We start from the raw sequence: 16,122 nt of genomic DNA, 5'->3' as shown, positions 1-16,122 counted from the left end.
AGGCATTGATAGAGCTGATTCAGCTGAATTATTTCAAATGAGTATTGAATTTTGTACTCGAGGAATAATGATTAAATTAAGGGGAAGTGTGTCTAAGACTGAAGCCAGAAAAGCACTTCTTTACATAAACAGTCATGAACAAACAAACTAGAACAAACTATTGGGTCATGCAGTTGAAGTAGAAACCATGACAGCTTTTTAAAAAATATCTATATAGCTGATCAACTGAGCTATTAGCTAACAAAATGAGACTGATGGACTGAGTGGATTCCTGACATTTGTCAAACTTCTTTTTGTCTGTTTTATTCTTATTGGAAGATGACCCACTAGCTCATATGAAGCTCAGGCAAACTCTGTGCCAATATGACATTTGAATGCATTACTCTGTGAAGAAGCAGTACCAGGCAGTGTGCCAATCAGTTTATTATTAAAGTGTATTTCAAATAAGTTAAAATAAAACTCTTTTCAAAGATCTACAATTCATTTCAGTCCATCTCAAAATGTTCTGATATCCCTTTATGTTACCCGAGGTTGTCATTCTGTATTGTGATGTTTTCCTTGTAGAAATCAGTATGGAGGTGATTTACAGGTGATTATTGTATGAAAGCCCAGTTTCTTGTGCCACATGCATTAGGTTTGTCTGTCTCTACTATATCACTTTTTTTTTTAGAAAAGTCTGAAATTGGGAAACATGTTAAAAAAAAGGTAAACCTACATATTTTTGAGCATCTGGTTTGTAACAGAAGGCTTGTGTTTTGTTTAGCTTCCCATGAGATATGCAAGGATGAATATGTCGCGTCCCAGACCTGGAAGAGAGCTGCCGCTGGGGAAATTGTTTACAACAAGTGTTCATCAAACGCAACAGGTAAAGCTGACTGATGTCTCGTTAAGCAGTGATGGGCAGATATTTCTCACACCTCAAAGGAAGGTCAGACAAAGTGGCATAGCTATTAGAATCAGAGAAGAGGACAAGAACAGCAGTTAGCCTCAAAAAAGACAGACAGGCAGAAAGAGAAAAAAAGAGACAGGGGAGCTCTTCATTTCAGGTTTTATACATGTAAAACACTTAGCTATATAAAGGTCTGGATCACCAATTTCAGCAGATTACCAAAGTCCAGTTCTTTTGACTGACCTGAATTCATTTGCAAAATAGAGACCCTTATAAACACATGATCATTTACTAAACTTGCACAAATTAGCAGGTGAATTATTTTATAATGGTCCTTCATGAATTCCTCTGCATTTTGCATCTACCACAAAGCAAGCTTTTATTTTCTTATTTATATGTTTTTTTTACTTTGGTTTTAATGGAAGATGAGGAGTTTTATGCCCTGTCCACCACCCTTTCAGATTTTTGAATCCTTTGGTACACTTGGATACACTCAGTGTTCTCAGTAATTTTTTGTTTTGCTTCACATCCTACATGGCTACAAAATGTCTCTCCCTTTTTTTTGTGCATGTAGGGTCTGCAAGCCGCCGGTGTTTGCTGGACACTAAAGGAGTTGCTTACTGGGGTCCTCCGAGCTTCGCCCGATGCATCTCGCACGAGTACAGATTCTTACATATATCAGTAAGTGCCAAATAATATTCTTTGCTTTTTTAAAAAATACATTTTCATCTACTGAAATGCTGCTGACTTTGATTTATCATGATCGGTAAGTGTTATATTATGATGTCAATAGGAGAACAGTGGGAAGTCAAAAAATATATCACAATGTGGAAATTGGTTCTTTTAACTAAGGTGCAAATGTCTGGCCTTTGAAAAAGTGAATGAAAAATGTGATCTTAATATGTGTTTATTTTGCTTCAGGACCTTGCTTAATTTACTGTACAGCACCTTGCATTTTTACCTCATTTATCCAACTACTCTGTGCTTGACTGATTGCCTGCTGAGGTTTTTAGATCTCCTTCAGTAAACATTTACAAGAGGGTCATTTAAAAGCCTCTAAACTCATGCATCATTGAACTTTATCTTGTCTTTCACTCTTTCTAATGGTCACCTGGAAAGCTCCTCCCACGCCATCCTTATTAACTGCTAAAGGCATCCTCACAGAAATGTTGGGGGTATGGTGCATGGAGAATGGCAGCATTTTTCTTTTTAAGGAGTTTCTTTATTTCACTATTCTTTTGGTTACTAGAAGGTCTTAGGTTTCTAGATTAGTTTATGTATCTTCACTGTTTAATTGAGGCACTAGATTATATGACTGAGAGAGTAATTTTTTCCTGGTTATGCGCCATATGCCTCTTGTTGATTAAAAAAGAAAGCATATCAGGGTAGTTAACAGATTTGTAAACCAAGGCACAATATGACTTTGTTTAGGCCAGCGTAGCTTCATTATTTGCTGCCTTAATGTGGAACAAAAGGTGGGTCTGATGTTACTGTAGAATAAAGTTTGTTGCTTTGAATTTTGGGCTGAAGATTCACATCGTAGATTTTATCTGTCTCTATCCCATGAGAGCTGCTGGCCCACCAGAGACAGCACCTTATCTGAGAGTCCTACCTCCAGACACCAAGGTGACTTCACCTTTACTCTGTAATCACATGCACATTTTGCCCCTCAGACTCCTTAACCGGAGTGGCTGTACATTTGTTATGACTCTCAAAGTATCCAAGATAACAGAGTAATGACAGACAAGACTTTATGTCCTGTTAATCAAAACAACATACTGAAGCCAAGGTGGAGATAAGATTGGGGGAAGGGACAACTAACAAGACCCTTCTCTTACTCTCCTCTGCTTTGGATCTTGGCTTATGGCTTGCTATGGGTCTGATGGCTGTTGTTCTTTCAAACCTGCTCCTCACTGTCCAGCTGTAGCAATTTCTTCAAAAAATATAATTACCGTATATACTTGCGTATAAGTCGGGTCTTGAAACCCGACTTAACCAATCATAAAATCAGACCACGACTTATACACCCATTCAAAAATGCGACACATTTTTGTTTTCATCTTCTTGCTTCCTCCAATCTCACACCAGTTTCTCAGACACGTCAAATTTTGTTGCAGCAGCACAGTTACCAATTTCTTTCACCACTTCAATGACTTTTAATTTAAAACCAGCTTCATATTTTCTTCTGATCGAATGTTCCATTGTAGATAAGGGATGCTCTCATGATAAAGGTGTATAAGGATGTGAGATAAAAAAAAAACACAAATCAGTGCAAACATCGCTTCGGAATAGTTTGGGTATTACCGTATGGTCACGCAGGCACAATACATAGAAATAAAGGCAGTGTGCTCTGTGGTTACTCTCTCAGGTGGGTGTTAGCATATCATAATCTCTTGTACCAATAGCTTGAGTTTTCTGCATTCAACTTAAACTGTCGACATTATAAAATACCAGAAATTATACGGTAACATCAAGCCCCGACTTATCTGCGAGTGTATACGGTATGTCCTTGCGTTTCAAATTATACTAAATTATGCTAGAAGCGTGCTAGTTTTGATGAAATGGAATAGGTTAAAAAGTATGTCAATACTGTATATTTATACTAATAGCCTGCTTGGTCAGTTCATATGAAAATGTCCATCATGTCTTAGGAAGTCCACCTCTTTAACAGTAATGTCTTTCAATGGTCCATCCTTACTTTATCAGTAACAGCTGACTTTGTTTGTTTCAGTATCCATAATAAAGTAGCTTTTAGTGAAGCAACAAGGCCAGTTAGCTATGTGTTTGTCCTCTCTAATCACCGTTTGTTTCATTTCTTTTTTCCTGGAAAATCATTACTTATTTTCAGAAGGGCCATTCACCTTCCACAAATCATCTTTAAAGTTAGAGTCTAATACGATAAAGCGGGGTCTTTACGTGATCAAGACAATATATTTCATGGGATGTAATGGTTATTAAAACATATATGCTTATCTGAGGAATTTAAATAAACACAGATTTTGCTTGCCGTTTTACAAAACAAGAAGGAAAAGTCTTTCATTTCTTTTAAAACAGGAGAGGTTTGCCTTGGCTGTTTGTGTAGTCTCAGCTTTAAGAAATAAAAATATAACTTTAAATCTGATTTTGTTAAGATTGTCAACATTAATTTGGCTCCAGGAACAACAGAAAGGCTTAAATGTGTGGTTTCCTTTTTAGGTCTTTGTCATTTTTCACTCTTCCCGTCTTTACGCATCAGTATTATTAAATGTGGTGTATCATTGGTCACTCCTCACTTTTCATTCATCATGCATCACTTTTTACCTTTCACTCATCAAACATCACTCTTCAACAATAACATTTATTTCTGTAACACATTTGCATACAAAGGATTTAGCTCAAAGTGCTTTAGCAAAGAAAAAACACATGAAATAAGAATAATAATGAGTAAACAGTGCACAAAAAGTAAATAATGCATACTTGAAAAAATGATATACTTGGTTAAGAGAAGTGTAGTTCTAAAATATAGAATTGTTTTATTATGTGTCTAAATACAAGTCAGATGGCCATGGTGGGCAGAAAACATTTCTCACTTGTTATTTCTCATTTGCTGCCTTTTCTAAGAAATCCACTCACAGTTGAGAAACAGGCAAGGCAGCAAGTTTGGGTGGAATTTAGGTAAATTGGTTTATTCAGCAATCAATCTAATGCTTTTTTTAATAAATAAGACAGCTATTCTGACCACCATCTAGTGTGTTTGTTGCTGAAGCTTGTTCCTGCACTTAAGGAAAAAGATAACATAGTTATTTCATCAAAGAATTGTGCTGTTTTTCAATAATGATAATGTTATTTTGCAAAGATATTACGTATTAGTATGCAATCAATGAATAGGAACCCATTCGACGTTACTCATATAAATTTTATTTAATTATTTCACCTAGTACAGTGTTATTAAAACATGTGGAGTGGTGGCACAGAGTTAGTATTCCTGCCATACAGCACTACTGACTCATGCCTGAATCCTTACCTTATCATTTTGTGCAGAGTTTTCATGCTTTCCCTTTGTCTATGGATTGACTAGTTTAACTAAATGTGCCTTGTGCTGGACTGGCTCACTATTTAGAAATGTTTCTGTTGTCCACCACATGGTGGGAGAAGTGATAAATGACAGTGTCCCAAAATGGATTTTGTATAAATGACCTGACAAAGAATGGAAGACCTCCATATAAAAAGTAGGGTTTATGCAAAAAGACATGACTTTTGGAAGGCTGCTGTAGTGAATGCCCAAGAGTTGGATTCATTAGAGGGATATTAACCCAATCTATTATAAAACAGATTAACCACCATTACAATCTCTGCCCTTCCATTTATAGTGTGGCACTGAATGTGTAAAATGGAGGGTCTGCATAGAAATGCTTAGGATGCCATTCATTTTAAATGTAACCACTATCAGTGTTGCAGTATGTCTTGGAATGTCTAACCTTTTGGCATTAACTGTGATGCTACTGTTGATATTAAGATATGGGACCTTAAGAGTTGCATTATCTCAGACTTGAAGGAGAAGGTCTGGAATTAAAGAGAATAAGCAGGACAGGAAACCAACAATAACATAAGAGGAAAAAATAACACACAGGGTTTGTGCATATTTAGGGCTGTTGAGGAAGTGCAGAAATTCTTGTTGTAAACTGCTTTAACTACATTTGATTTCCTATCATATGTTTTTAAAAATGTGTAATTTACTTTTACTTTCTTGTGTGTCATGCTGGACATTAGGGTTCTTGCCCATGCTAAGGTTCATGCCATTACTATGTGGAGACAATGACTCTGGATTGAAATGGAAGATTGTTTGATAATATTGCTGATGTAAGATGTGAACAACCCAGGCTGGCACTGCCAGCTGAACCCAACACAGACAAGCACGGGACACAAGTTCAAGGCACACACACTGGTTTTTTATTTTCTTTTTTACCTTGTGGGCAACACCTTCCCTGTTCCCACAAGCTCAACAGAGACCCACACAAGCACAAACACAAAACAGTTCTCTTCTTTCTCTCTTTCACTACTCCGGTCAAGCTTTGTCTTCCTCCTCCCAACTCTGGCTCCTCGAGTGGTGGCTGCTGGGTCCTTTTATAAGGCACCTGGAAGTGCTCCAGGTGCTTGATGACTCATTTCCGGCAGCACTTCTGGGTGTGGCGAAAGAACTGCCCACAAGGGCTCAGCAGCTCCTGCTGTAGCACCCCCTGGAGGTGCCAGCAGATCCCAACAAGGTTGCACCAAACTCCAACTCCCATGAAGCCCTGCAGGAGTCTGAGGCACTGGTGCAACCCAGGGTGGTTGCCATCTAGCGTCCCAGGGGAGATAATACTCTGGCCATGCTTATAGTAATGCATCAGATTCACTATATAACTATTACAGCAGTTACCAGAGGCTGTTCAGCTACAATAGCTTGCTCTCAGTTTATCACATTTAGATGAAGTGTCATTCTGAAACTAGTTACATTGACAGGCAAAATTAACGGATTCAAATAAGATTATTAAAATAAGCCCTTCCTGCCATGATTAATTCAAGCAGTCATGTAGATTATTGTATTCCCCAAGGAAACATTGAAGGATGATTTAAAAGAAGCAAAATAAAGCATTATTTGTTTGTGTTGATTGAATGCAGTTTTCTTGATAATATGCAAATAACATAGAAGCAAGCTTTGGTTTACAAATAAAAAGAATAATAAAGCCCACATGAAATGCAACTGACTTCCTGGCTACATCAAGAATGCCCCTTTAATGAATGCATTTCTCCAATCAGAGGTCATTTTAAAACTTGCCTGTGGCACCTACAAGTCACTCAGCTAACCTGAACAATATAAATAATGTTTGCTGCACTGCATCCTACTTGCAGCAGCCTCTCAATTGTATGAAAATATGTTGGTTCACCTGAGTCACCATTCAGCTGAAGAAACATCGCCTTAGCTAAAGCATCTTATCAGGCTTTCGGTTGCAAGGGCTGTGGCATCATTTTCATTTTGCACCAACCTCACACTGAAGGATGACAGTAATTCCCCTAGTGGTTCTCTATTTCTCAGACAAGGCAGCAGAGGATTATACTTTCATGGCCATGAAATCCAAAAGAAGCCTGCTCTCTGGCAAAATCTCGTATTTGATGCTGGTTTTAAAGGGTTTAAACATTTTCTTGGATTGAGACAACCATTTCACATCCCTTTGACTTTCACATCGCAGTGTCATTTTAATTGTGTTGTGGAGGATATTTCACAAATGTAACCACACATTTTGCAGTTGTTCAAACAAACAGAACCACAAGTTACTTGAGGTTTACTTTATGCTAAGATTTACAATATTTTTAGGTAATCTGTTTTAAAAATGTGATATAAATTTGAATGAAGACTTGCACAGTACATTTACAAAAACACTAAGTTTCCCAAGTTACATATGCTCTTGTTAAATAAGGTAGCATCATTGACTGTCAGCCACTGATGTGAGTTGTAGTCACAAAATGTCAAAGCATAGTGTATGAAAGGAGGCATCTTTTTCTGTTTTAAGTATTTGTCAGAAAATAAGGCTTTTAAAGTTATACTATATGAAGCATGATTCAATTTAATTCATTTTCTATACTATAATTCCCTTTTACAAGCACGTAGTTTTACACATGTATAAATCTAATAATTAAAAAGAAAAACAAAACAACAAACAATGATGATGCATTACATGAAATTAAGTTCATGCTCTACCTAATAATTTATTTCTTTTTTTATTTCCATTTTTTCAGGCAACCCTTTTAGACTGTAAGCAACTTATCCTCGTAGCTTCATTGTTGCTTTATTATTATATGTATGCTAGTGGGGCAAGCCCCCCTGGTGCCCTCAGCGCCCAACCCCCAGTTGAAGCTAGTCTGCCGCTCGCGGTGTGAAGAGGGTGACTGAACGCACCCCAAGAAGATGCAGTCACTCCTCCGAAACCCCCTCTTAAACGGTGATACAATGGGAAACAAATACAGTTTTTTTACCTCCTCTTTGCTCGATCAGCTGCTGGCTTGCTGCTGCTGCTGTGCCATGTGATCTGCATCTCGCGCGGCGCTTCGAACATTTAAAAGCCTGAAGAGCAGCTGTCCTACTCTTTGTCTTTTACTCCCAGCCTGGGCATGGTTAAATCTCTAAGTCTCATCTCGCAGGACGTGCGTCCTTGATATTTTTTAGTTTATAATTTAAAAACGGAATAAGAATCTGAAAATTTATCAATATCATGTGAAAGTTCGATAAATTCTGAAAAGAATGATACCAAACATATACATGTAGGTTTTAAAATAAGCCCAGTTTAAAGAGTGACTTAAAACGTCACATAAAAAGTCACATAAAATCGTTGCACTTTTAGGCTTAGGATTTTATATATAGAGAGTAGATAAAAGTCTTACTTAATCGCAACAGGCACAGACTGAGGTTTGACTCTTGAACTGGCAAATCCTTTTGCTTTCTTATTTTCCTGAAGTGAGGCTGTGTTTATGCTACTACAGTGGTTCTCTGACTCACTGCTGGGGGTCCCATATTGCTCCTGCTTTTTTGTTCACAATCAGTCATTTTTCCCTTTTAATTGATCTCATTTAATTAGCCTGGCTTCATTTTTTTTCTCTTCACTTATTCTGCATTTAGAAAAGCACAGAGGTGTGATCTTTTTACATTTGTAAGACTAAAAATATTTGCATGTTTGCTATAGCTTAAAATGCTTAACTCTCTTTTGTTGTTTTCCCTATTAATTTGCCTTTTTCTGTGTAGTTTGCTCCCTAAAGTTTATCCTAATAATGACAATGAGTGAAGCAGACACCTGAGCAAATACAAATGAAAGCTGAAAGGCTACACTACTTTGGTGTCTGGCTATTAACATTTTCAGTTTACTATCTAACAATCTAACTGGGCAGTTTGGCTTTGGTTACTCGGTTAACAACAGAATTCCTGAAGCCTACGAAAAAACTTGTAATCCTGGCCCACCTTAAATCCCTTCGTACCTCTCCATCAGCGTCTTTTGTTTAGTAAATGCGTCGATCAGTACAAGCAGCCTTTACGGAGCTCAACTTGGGCAATAAGTTCTCTTAGCTCAAGCCAAGGCTCCTTATCTGCGTGTGAGGCTCCTGGAGTTGTATAGGGTATGTAATACAGTATATCGTTATTTGGAATACATGCATTTCATGAGTGTTCTATGTCTACAAAGATCTGGGTAGGTGTAGGATGAAAGAAAATGCGAGAAATGCAAGAAATGCTGAACACATACCTAAAGCAGAAATTTTTCCATGTTATACTAATAATGGCATGAAGTGTGTAATGTGTCACAGGGAGTTTACATGTATTCTTCAATGGTGTAGAGGTAAGAACTGCTGCCTTATAACCTGAAGATCCCGGGTTCAAGACCAGGCACTCTGTGTTTTGAGTAGTGAATGCTACATTTGATTTGAGTCTCTAACACCCAGTATAAATTTTGGCTACTTGTAAAAGTTAGTGCTTGATTGTTTATTATTGAGTTTTATTCTCTCAGTGACGTTCATGTGGCACAATGAACTTGCCTCTCCCTCTTTGAGTTGATGGCATTTATCTCCATTCTTTTCACAAGATCAGTGCTGTGGCTGATGCCTGCTGAGAACTTTTTGTTATAGCAGGAATCAAAAATGCGATGTCCAGTGACTGATATCAAACTGGACAAAGGCAGGACCGTAGCAATAGACAGCTTCTTCACAGCGCTGTCACTGGCTAATAGACTGCTGTAACGCAACACAACTCTGCTTGGCACCATAAGTAAAATGGGACTTCCACCTGCAGCTAAAGTCACTTCAGTCTGATACCAGTCTGCTTCTCATGCTGCTTGATTTACTTTAGCAAGGTTTGGACTCATGGCATCTACCTCTATTTCCAATGCAGACAGTTTTCCAACACATCATTGCCCATCAGAGTAAAAAAAGGATCACTTCAGTCTTAATTACGGCTATGCAATCACCACCAGGGTTCCTACTATATGGAGCAGAGTTATGGCCAGGCTCAGAGCATTGAGTGCATATATAGAAAGAGCACAGATCTAGTGCTGGCAGTGGATTAAAAAGGAACGAGCTGGCGTTTTGCGATTGGTTTCTTGGTTGTACATAAGCCCAAACTTTGGTTGACAATTTAGACAAAGTTTTGTCTATCAAGATTGCCAATCACTGAATTATGTATCTTTGTTCACTGACCAAGTGTGACATACACACACACATTCACTCATGCTGGGCCAATTTAATGCTGCAAGTGAACTTAACCCATGCAGACATTAACAGAATGTTCAAACACCACACAGAGCACCTGGGCTGGGATTTGAACATAGGGCTTGGCAGCTGTGCCACTGTGCCTTCTATGGTAATACTCTGCCCTTTAAATGAAACGGAATATCTGATAATTCTTTCATAGAATTCAGGTCTCAAGTACAAGAATATAGTAGGTGTAGTACAGTAGCATAAAAATAGTTGATGACAGTAGGATAATGCATGTGCTGGTTAATGGAGCTGTTCAAAAATCCAGTGAAAATGTTTGTGTTTTGGAGTGATATTGTTAACTTTATATATGTTCACTTTATTTACGTTTGACTTTCTAACTTTTTTCCTATTAAAACTTTTAAAGGAGTTAAGTCATTTTTAAAAATGCTATCTTTTTCTACAAATTTTTATTTCAAATGTCTTTGTTTAATTTTTGGCTTAAATATATATATATATATATATATATATATATATGTTTTGCTTTGCTTTGTATTTTATTTTCTAGTCACGGTGGCTTATTCAGCTGTCTCATGACTTATGAGATTTCTTTTACATTTTCTGGATTCACTTTTTCGTTTGTTTCGTTTTTTCCTGTTTATAAATTGATGCAATGAGGCCCTCCGAAGCAGGCAATAACATTTCTAAAATGACACAGGCTTTCTTCACTGCAAATGTCACTTGTGAATTGATTCCATATAGGAAATCTGATGTGCCATGCAAAAGGAAAGTGACCTTTATTTTAGTTGCAGCATTACTTGACTGCCATGACATTTTGTCCTTTTGAAGAGAAAAAGTGTCTTACCTTGACCTTGCTTTCCTTTCCACATAAACATAAAAATGCAGATATTGCTAAACAACTGAACGCTATTATAATGCCTTAAAATATTATTCATTCATTTTGGTTAGCTGTTCCGGTATCCATGTACATTAAATTTTGATTTCATGTATGAATTCAAGGGTATGTTTTGCAGTATTCCATATTTATAGCCTCTATTCCGAATTGCCCAGAATGTTTTCACCAAATATAGGACTCTAAATATCCTAAAGCACTCAAAAACCCAGAATACTTTAGAGACATCAATTGACTAATCGTGTCTGTTGACTGTGGGAGAAAATGTGAGTTCTAGAGGTAGCCCATAAGGGTAAGAGGAAAATATACAGCTGTCAGAAAAATGAAAAGAGACCCAGCACATGATATTTCACATATACTTCACGGTATTAAATTGTTAAAAAAGCTCAGTTCAAGTGGCCACGTCCTTGTAACTATCAAGAAATACTACATGTTCTGCTGCTAATTTTAGTGAATATTTATGATTTACCACTACTTTCCTGTGTCTCTTTCAGCTTCGAGAGCATCTTGCGAAGGGTCAGAGGACCCTAGCTGGAGAAGGTATGTCTCAGATCGTGAAGAGTCTCCTAGAGTTAATGTCCCAAAAAAGCTACTATAGCGGTGACCTCTTGTTCTCAGTGGAGATTCTCCGAAATGTGACCGACACCTTCAAGCGAGCAACTTACACACCGTCTCCAGAAGACGTGCAGGTACACAGCTTGGATAGGATAGCTGATGTAGGTTTACTGAAAAAAGTAGGAAATGTAAAGCCTTGTAAAGTTATCAAGAGAATTTCTTTTTATTTGTTCGTGTGCTGTTCATAATAGCAAAGAATGGCCTGGAGAGCAATTGAACCAATCCTATAAATTGAGAAGTTAATTAACCTAATAAATTAGTAAATGCTTAATAAAACTAGTCCTTTATTACAATAAAGTTGGAAATTTGCACTCCCACCTGATGACTATAATGTAATCTAATTCCTCTGTGTTTGTAAAGATGGAAGAAAACCAGGTACTGTATTCTGTGTGCTGTTTATAAGCATGTTTCCTAAAATATTGTGTATTCTTATAGTAATTATATGCTTTAGTCCACCTTTATTATAATATTTATAAAAACATTTATCTGCTTGTCGATTAGGAATATATACCAAAGTAAATAATTCTAACAGAATAGTGTTATTTTTATTTTAAAGAGAAATCCCTCTTAAAAGTAATTTAGGACTGGATTTTGCTCAGTATATTTATGTGAACTATGCTATGTTATATCATATATAATTTCATACTCTTAACTTCTGATGTTAAAGGGTTTTTCTTCTGTTCTGCCAATTTCTGCTTTAAAGTGTCACTACATTTTCATCTCACAATATTTCACTCCTCCACACTCAAAAGCGTCTTACCAAAATACTTAATGAAACATCACCTAAACCAAAATGAGACATAGCCACAGATTGAGGAAGATATTGTCGAACAAAAAAGTGTATTTTCTGTTTCCTTCTGCACAATGTGGACTAACATATCTAATATTTTTAAATAAGAGTACTTGCTGTTAGATTCAGTGGAGTGGGTATCTTTGCTCTTTCCATTTAGCTGTTCAACACATTAAAGGAGCAAGGCTTAGGCACTGATCTGTAGTTAGGCTCAGCAGGGAATTTCGAAATGCCATTCCAAGCCTCTGAAAATGTTATCAATGTGCATTTTAATCCTAGTGGACAAAGAGACTTTAATCTGCATATAAATGTGAAGAAAAGAATGTGGTTGTGTCTTGTAAACACCCCAATCACATGTTTATGTCTGCTATGACTGTGAAAGCTCTAGTTAGCATATCCTGCATATAGACTTAGTCAAGGGTGTTTACTTGGTCTTTTGAGGTTACACATTTTAGCCAGTATTCAGCTGAATACACCTTTTGGCACACACACTATTAGATGCTTCCCTAAAGAGTTAAGATTTCATTAGCTGAAAATCAATTGCAGCCTACTGAATTTGTGCTATTAATATTCAGAGCTAAAGTGTAATATAAAAGGCTCATCTTGCAAATTCAAGTTCCAATTGATTAGTTTTATTTTGAGAATGGGGTCTTTGCAAGTGAACAATCCCAGTGTTGCTTTTGCCTGATTGTAACAGTCAGTCTCTCTTTGTTCTTCTGTTTCTGTTGGTAGCTCCTATGGTCTTTATACCACCTCTTTTAGCAGAAAGGCATTCTGGTATATCTATCCATGCATCCATTTTCTAAACTCGCTTTATCCTGAGCAGGGCCAGCAAAGGGCACATGGCAAGAGCAATCTCTGGACAAGGCACTAGTCCATCACTGGATGAATACACACACTAGGGCCAATGTAACATCGCAAATCCACCTAATCATCAATTTTTGTAGTCACTGTGGTGTATAGTCAGATATAACAATATATAGTACTTTATAGCAATTGTGATTTTGCTAAAGGCTAGCAAAAATCTCTTTAAAAGTATTCTGTGGCAAGACATTACACTGTGAGGGTTTAAAATAAACTGATAAAATATTTAATGAGATTTTTGTATGAAACCACCATCTGTTGCATATTGTACTGGGTCAAGGGATTCCTTTGTTGCAACTCTCTCCACCTAGAATAATACCTGAGAGATAAAATGCTTGTTAAAAATTGTACATTTATTTTGTAAATCACACAAAGCAAAACAAAATTTGCACTGCTACATGGTTCTTGAAACCCTGTTTCCCTAGTGGGGTGCCCTGCCCACCTCTCAAGAAGTACCAAGCAATCTCCTTTCTCACATCCAGTCTCACTTACTGTTCCTGTCTCCTTCTCTGGCTCATACATAGTCTCTTCCTTCTGCCTGACTGCTCTCCTTCTGACTCCAGTGTCAGTGGGGGGGCTTCAAAAATCTTTTTAGGGCCACTTCTGGAATAAAGGTGACCTGACATGGACCTGACTTTTGGAGTTTGCCAAAAGGCACCTGAAGGACTCTCAGACCATGAGAAAGAAAATTCTCTGGTCTGATGAGACAAAGATTGAACTCTTTGGTGTGAATGCCAGGCATCACGTTTGGAGGAAGCCAGGCACCGCTCATCACCAGGCCAATACCATCCCTGCAGTGAAGCATGGTGGTGGCAGCATCATGCTGTGGGGATGTTTTTCAGCGGCAGGGACTGGGAGACTAGTCAGGATAAAGGGAAAGATAACTGCAGCAATGTACAGACACATCCTGGATGAAAACCTGCTCCAGAGTGCTCTTGACCTCAGACTGGGGCACCGGTTCATCTTTCAGCAGGACAACGACCCTAAGCATACAGCCAAGATATCAAAGGAGTGGCTTCAGGACAACTCTGTGAATGTCCTTGAGTGGCCCAGCCAGAGCCCAGACTTGAATCTGATTGAACATCTCTGGAGAGATCTTAAAATGGCTGTGTACCGACGCTTCCTATCCAACCTGATGGAGCTTGAGAGGTGCTGCAAAGAGGAATGGGCGAAACTGGCCAAGGATAGGTGTGCCAAGCTTGTGGCATCATATTCAACAAGACTTGAGGCTGGAATTGCTGCCAAAGGTGCATCGACAAAGTATTGAGCAAAGGCTGTGAATACATATGTACATGTGATTTCTCAGTTTTTTTATTTTTAATAAATTTGCAAAAACCTCAAGTAAACTTTTTTCACGTTGTCATTATGGGGTGTTGTGTGTAGAATTCTGAGGAAAAAAATGAATTTAATCCATTTTGGAATAAGGCTGTAACATAACAAAATGTGGAAAAAGTGATGCGCTGTGAATACTTTCTGGATGCACTGTATATACAGCTCTTTTTTGTTTATTTTTTTGTTGCTTGTATTTGTCCTGGATGCGGCTTTTGTGGTGGTGTCAACAACTTTCATATACGCTGGAACAAAACTTCTTTTACATTGGTTTTCAATTCAGTCATATTTACTACATTTCTTAGGAGACCCCTAATCCCTGGTCCTTGCACCCAGCGATTTTTTCTTATTTCCAAGAATGAAGAGGGACCTTAAAGGAAAGCGTTTTCAGGATGTAGATTAGGTCAAGAAGCAAATGATGGGGGCCCTGAACGCTATGACTTTGCAAGAGTTTCAGAACAGCTTTGAACAATGGAACAAGTGTATTGCATCTCAGGGAGAGTACTTTGATGTTGATTATATTTTGAAAATGTTTCGAGAAATATATGATTTATTTTTTTTGTAATTCACATTATTTTTGGGTCCCCCCTTGTAGATATAGTTTGTGTGTGTGTATATATATATATATATATGGAAGAGAAGGTCTGTGATACGGTTTGCATATTTTCAGCTGGAGATCCACAAAGGAAGAAAAAATGAATCACATATCATAAAGAAGTTTTTATTCCTGAGCTTTCAACCCCTGCCAGGGGTCTTCATCAGAGGATAATGCTTAGACTTACAAGAATCAAAGGCAATATATAGCAAAACATTACGTGGAGGGGGTGGGGGGGGGTGGCTAAGTCAGTGTGATGGGGGGGGGTATTGGGTATATATATATATATTGTCGTACATGGCTGGGGGTCAGACCCAGCTGGGACGCCTGGAAGGACGGAGTTGTGGCATATTTGTCCTCCGGGCCATGAGGGGGCAACTGCCCTGGAGTAGAAGAGGCCCACGGAAGGAGAGCAGGAAGGCTCAAGACCGTTGGGGCCTCTGGTCACCGCCAGGGGGCACCCCAAGCTTCATGGAGCCCGGGACTTATTTACTTCCGCCACATATATGGAGGACGATCCTTCCAGGGTCACCCGGAGTGCTTCCGGGTGCTCTCTTGATGCTTCCACCACACCAGGACGTGATGTCAGGTAGAGCAGCTGGAGCTCATCCAGGTGAGGATAAGAGGGGCCGCCTCCCTCCAATCAACGAGCTGAAGTTGGGAGTAGGAGCAGGACGAAGTTCCTGGAGAGAGAGGACAGGTGGCTCAGGGACAAGGAGAGAGAAGGCCCAGGAGAAGGGAGACTGGGGCTAGAAGCACATTGTGAGTTGTGCGGAACTGAGTTTGTGTTGTGTGGAGAAGAAAATAAAAGCATGAGTTTGATAAAGATGTGGTCTCCGACTGATGGTGTCCGGGCAAATATCACAATATATATATATGTAGCTGGAAATCTACAAAGAGGGAAAATGAATCACATATCTTAAAATAGTTTTTTT

The 16,122-nt window shown here is 38.3% G+C and overlaps 1 protein-coding gene across 11 annotated transcripts in view; it reads left to right on the top strand.

Moving 5' to 3' along the window:
- Positions 1-16,122, top strand: part of adgrb2 (adhesion G protein-coupled receptor B2) — a 1,003,794-nt gene that overhangs the window by 504,111 nt on the left and 483,561 nt on the right. For all 11 annotated transcript variants that reach the window (XM_051919045.1, XM_028818906.2, XM_051919049.1 and 8 more), the window contains 3 exons: positions 764-865; positions 1,464-1,570; positions 11,489-11,683. In XM_051919045.1, coding sequence (XP_051775005.1) covers positions 764-865; positions 1,464-1,570; positions 11,489-11,683 — 404 coding nt within the window. The remainder of the gene's footprint in view (positions 1-763; positions 866-1,463; positions 1,571-11,488; positions 11,684-16,122) is intronic.

Source organism: Erpetoichthys calabaricus, chromosome 14 (genome assembly GCF_900747795.2).
Source record: "Erpetoichthys calabaricus chromosome 14, fErpCal1.3, whole genome shotgun sequence".
Lineage (NCBI taxonomy): Eukaryota > Metazoa > Chordata > Cladistia > Polypteriformes > Polypteridae > Erpetoichthys > Erpetoichthys calabaricus.
This window is presented reverse-complemented; position numbering and strand designations above follow the sequence as displayed.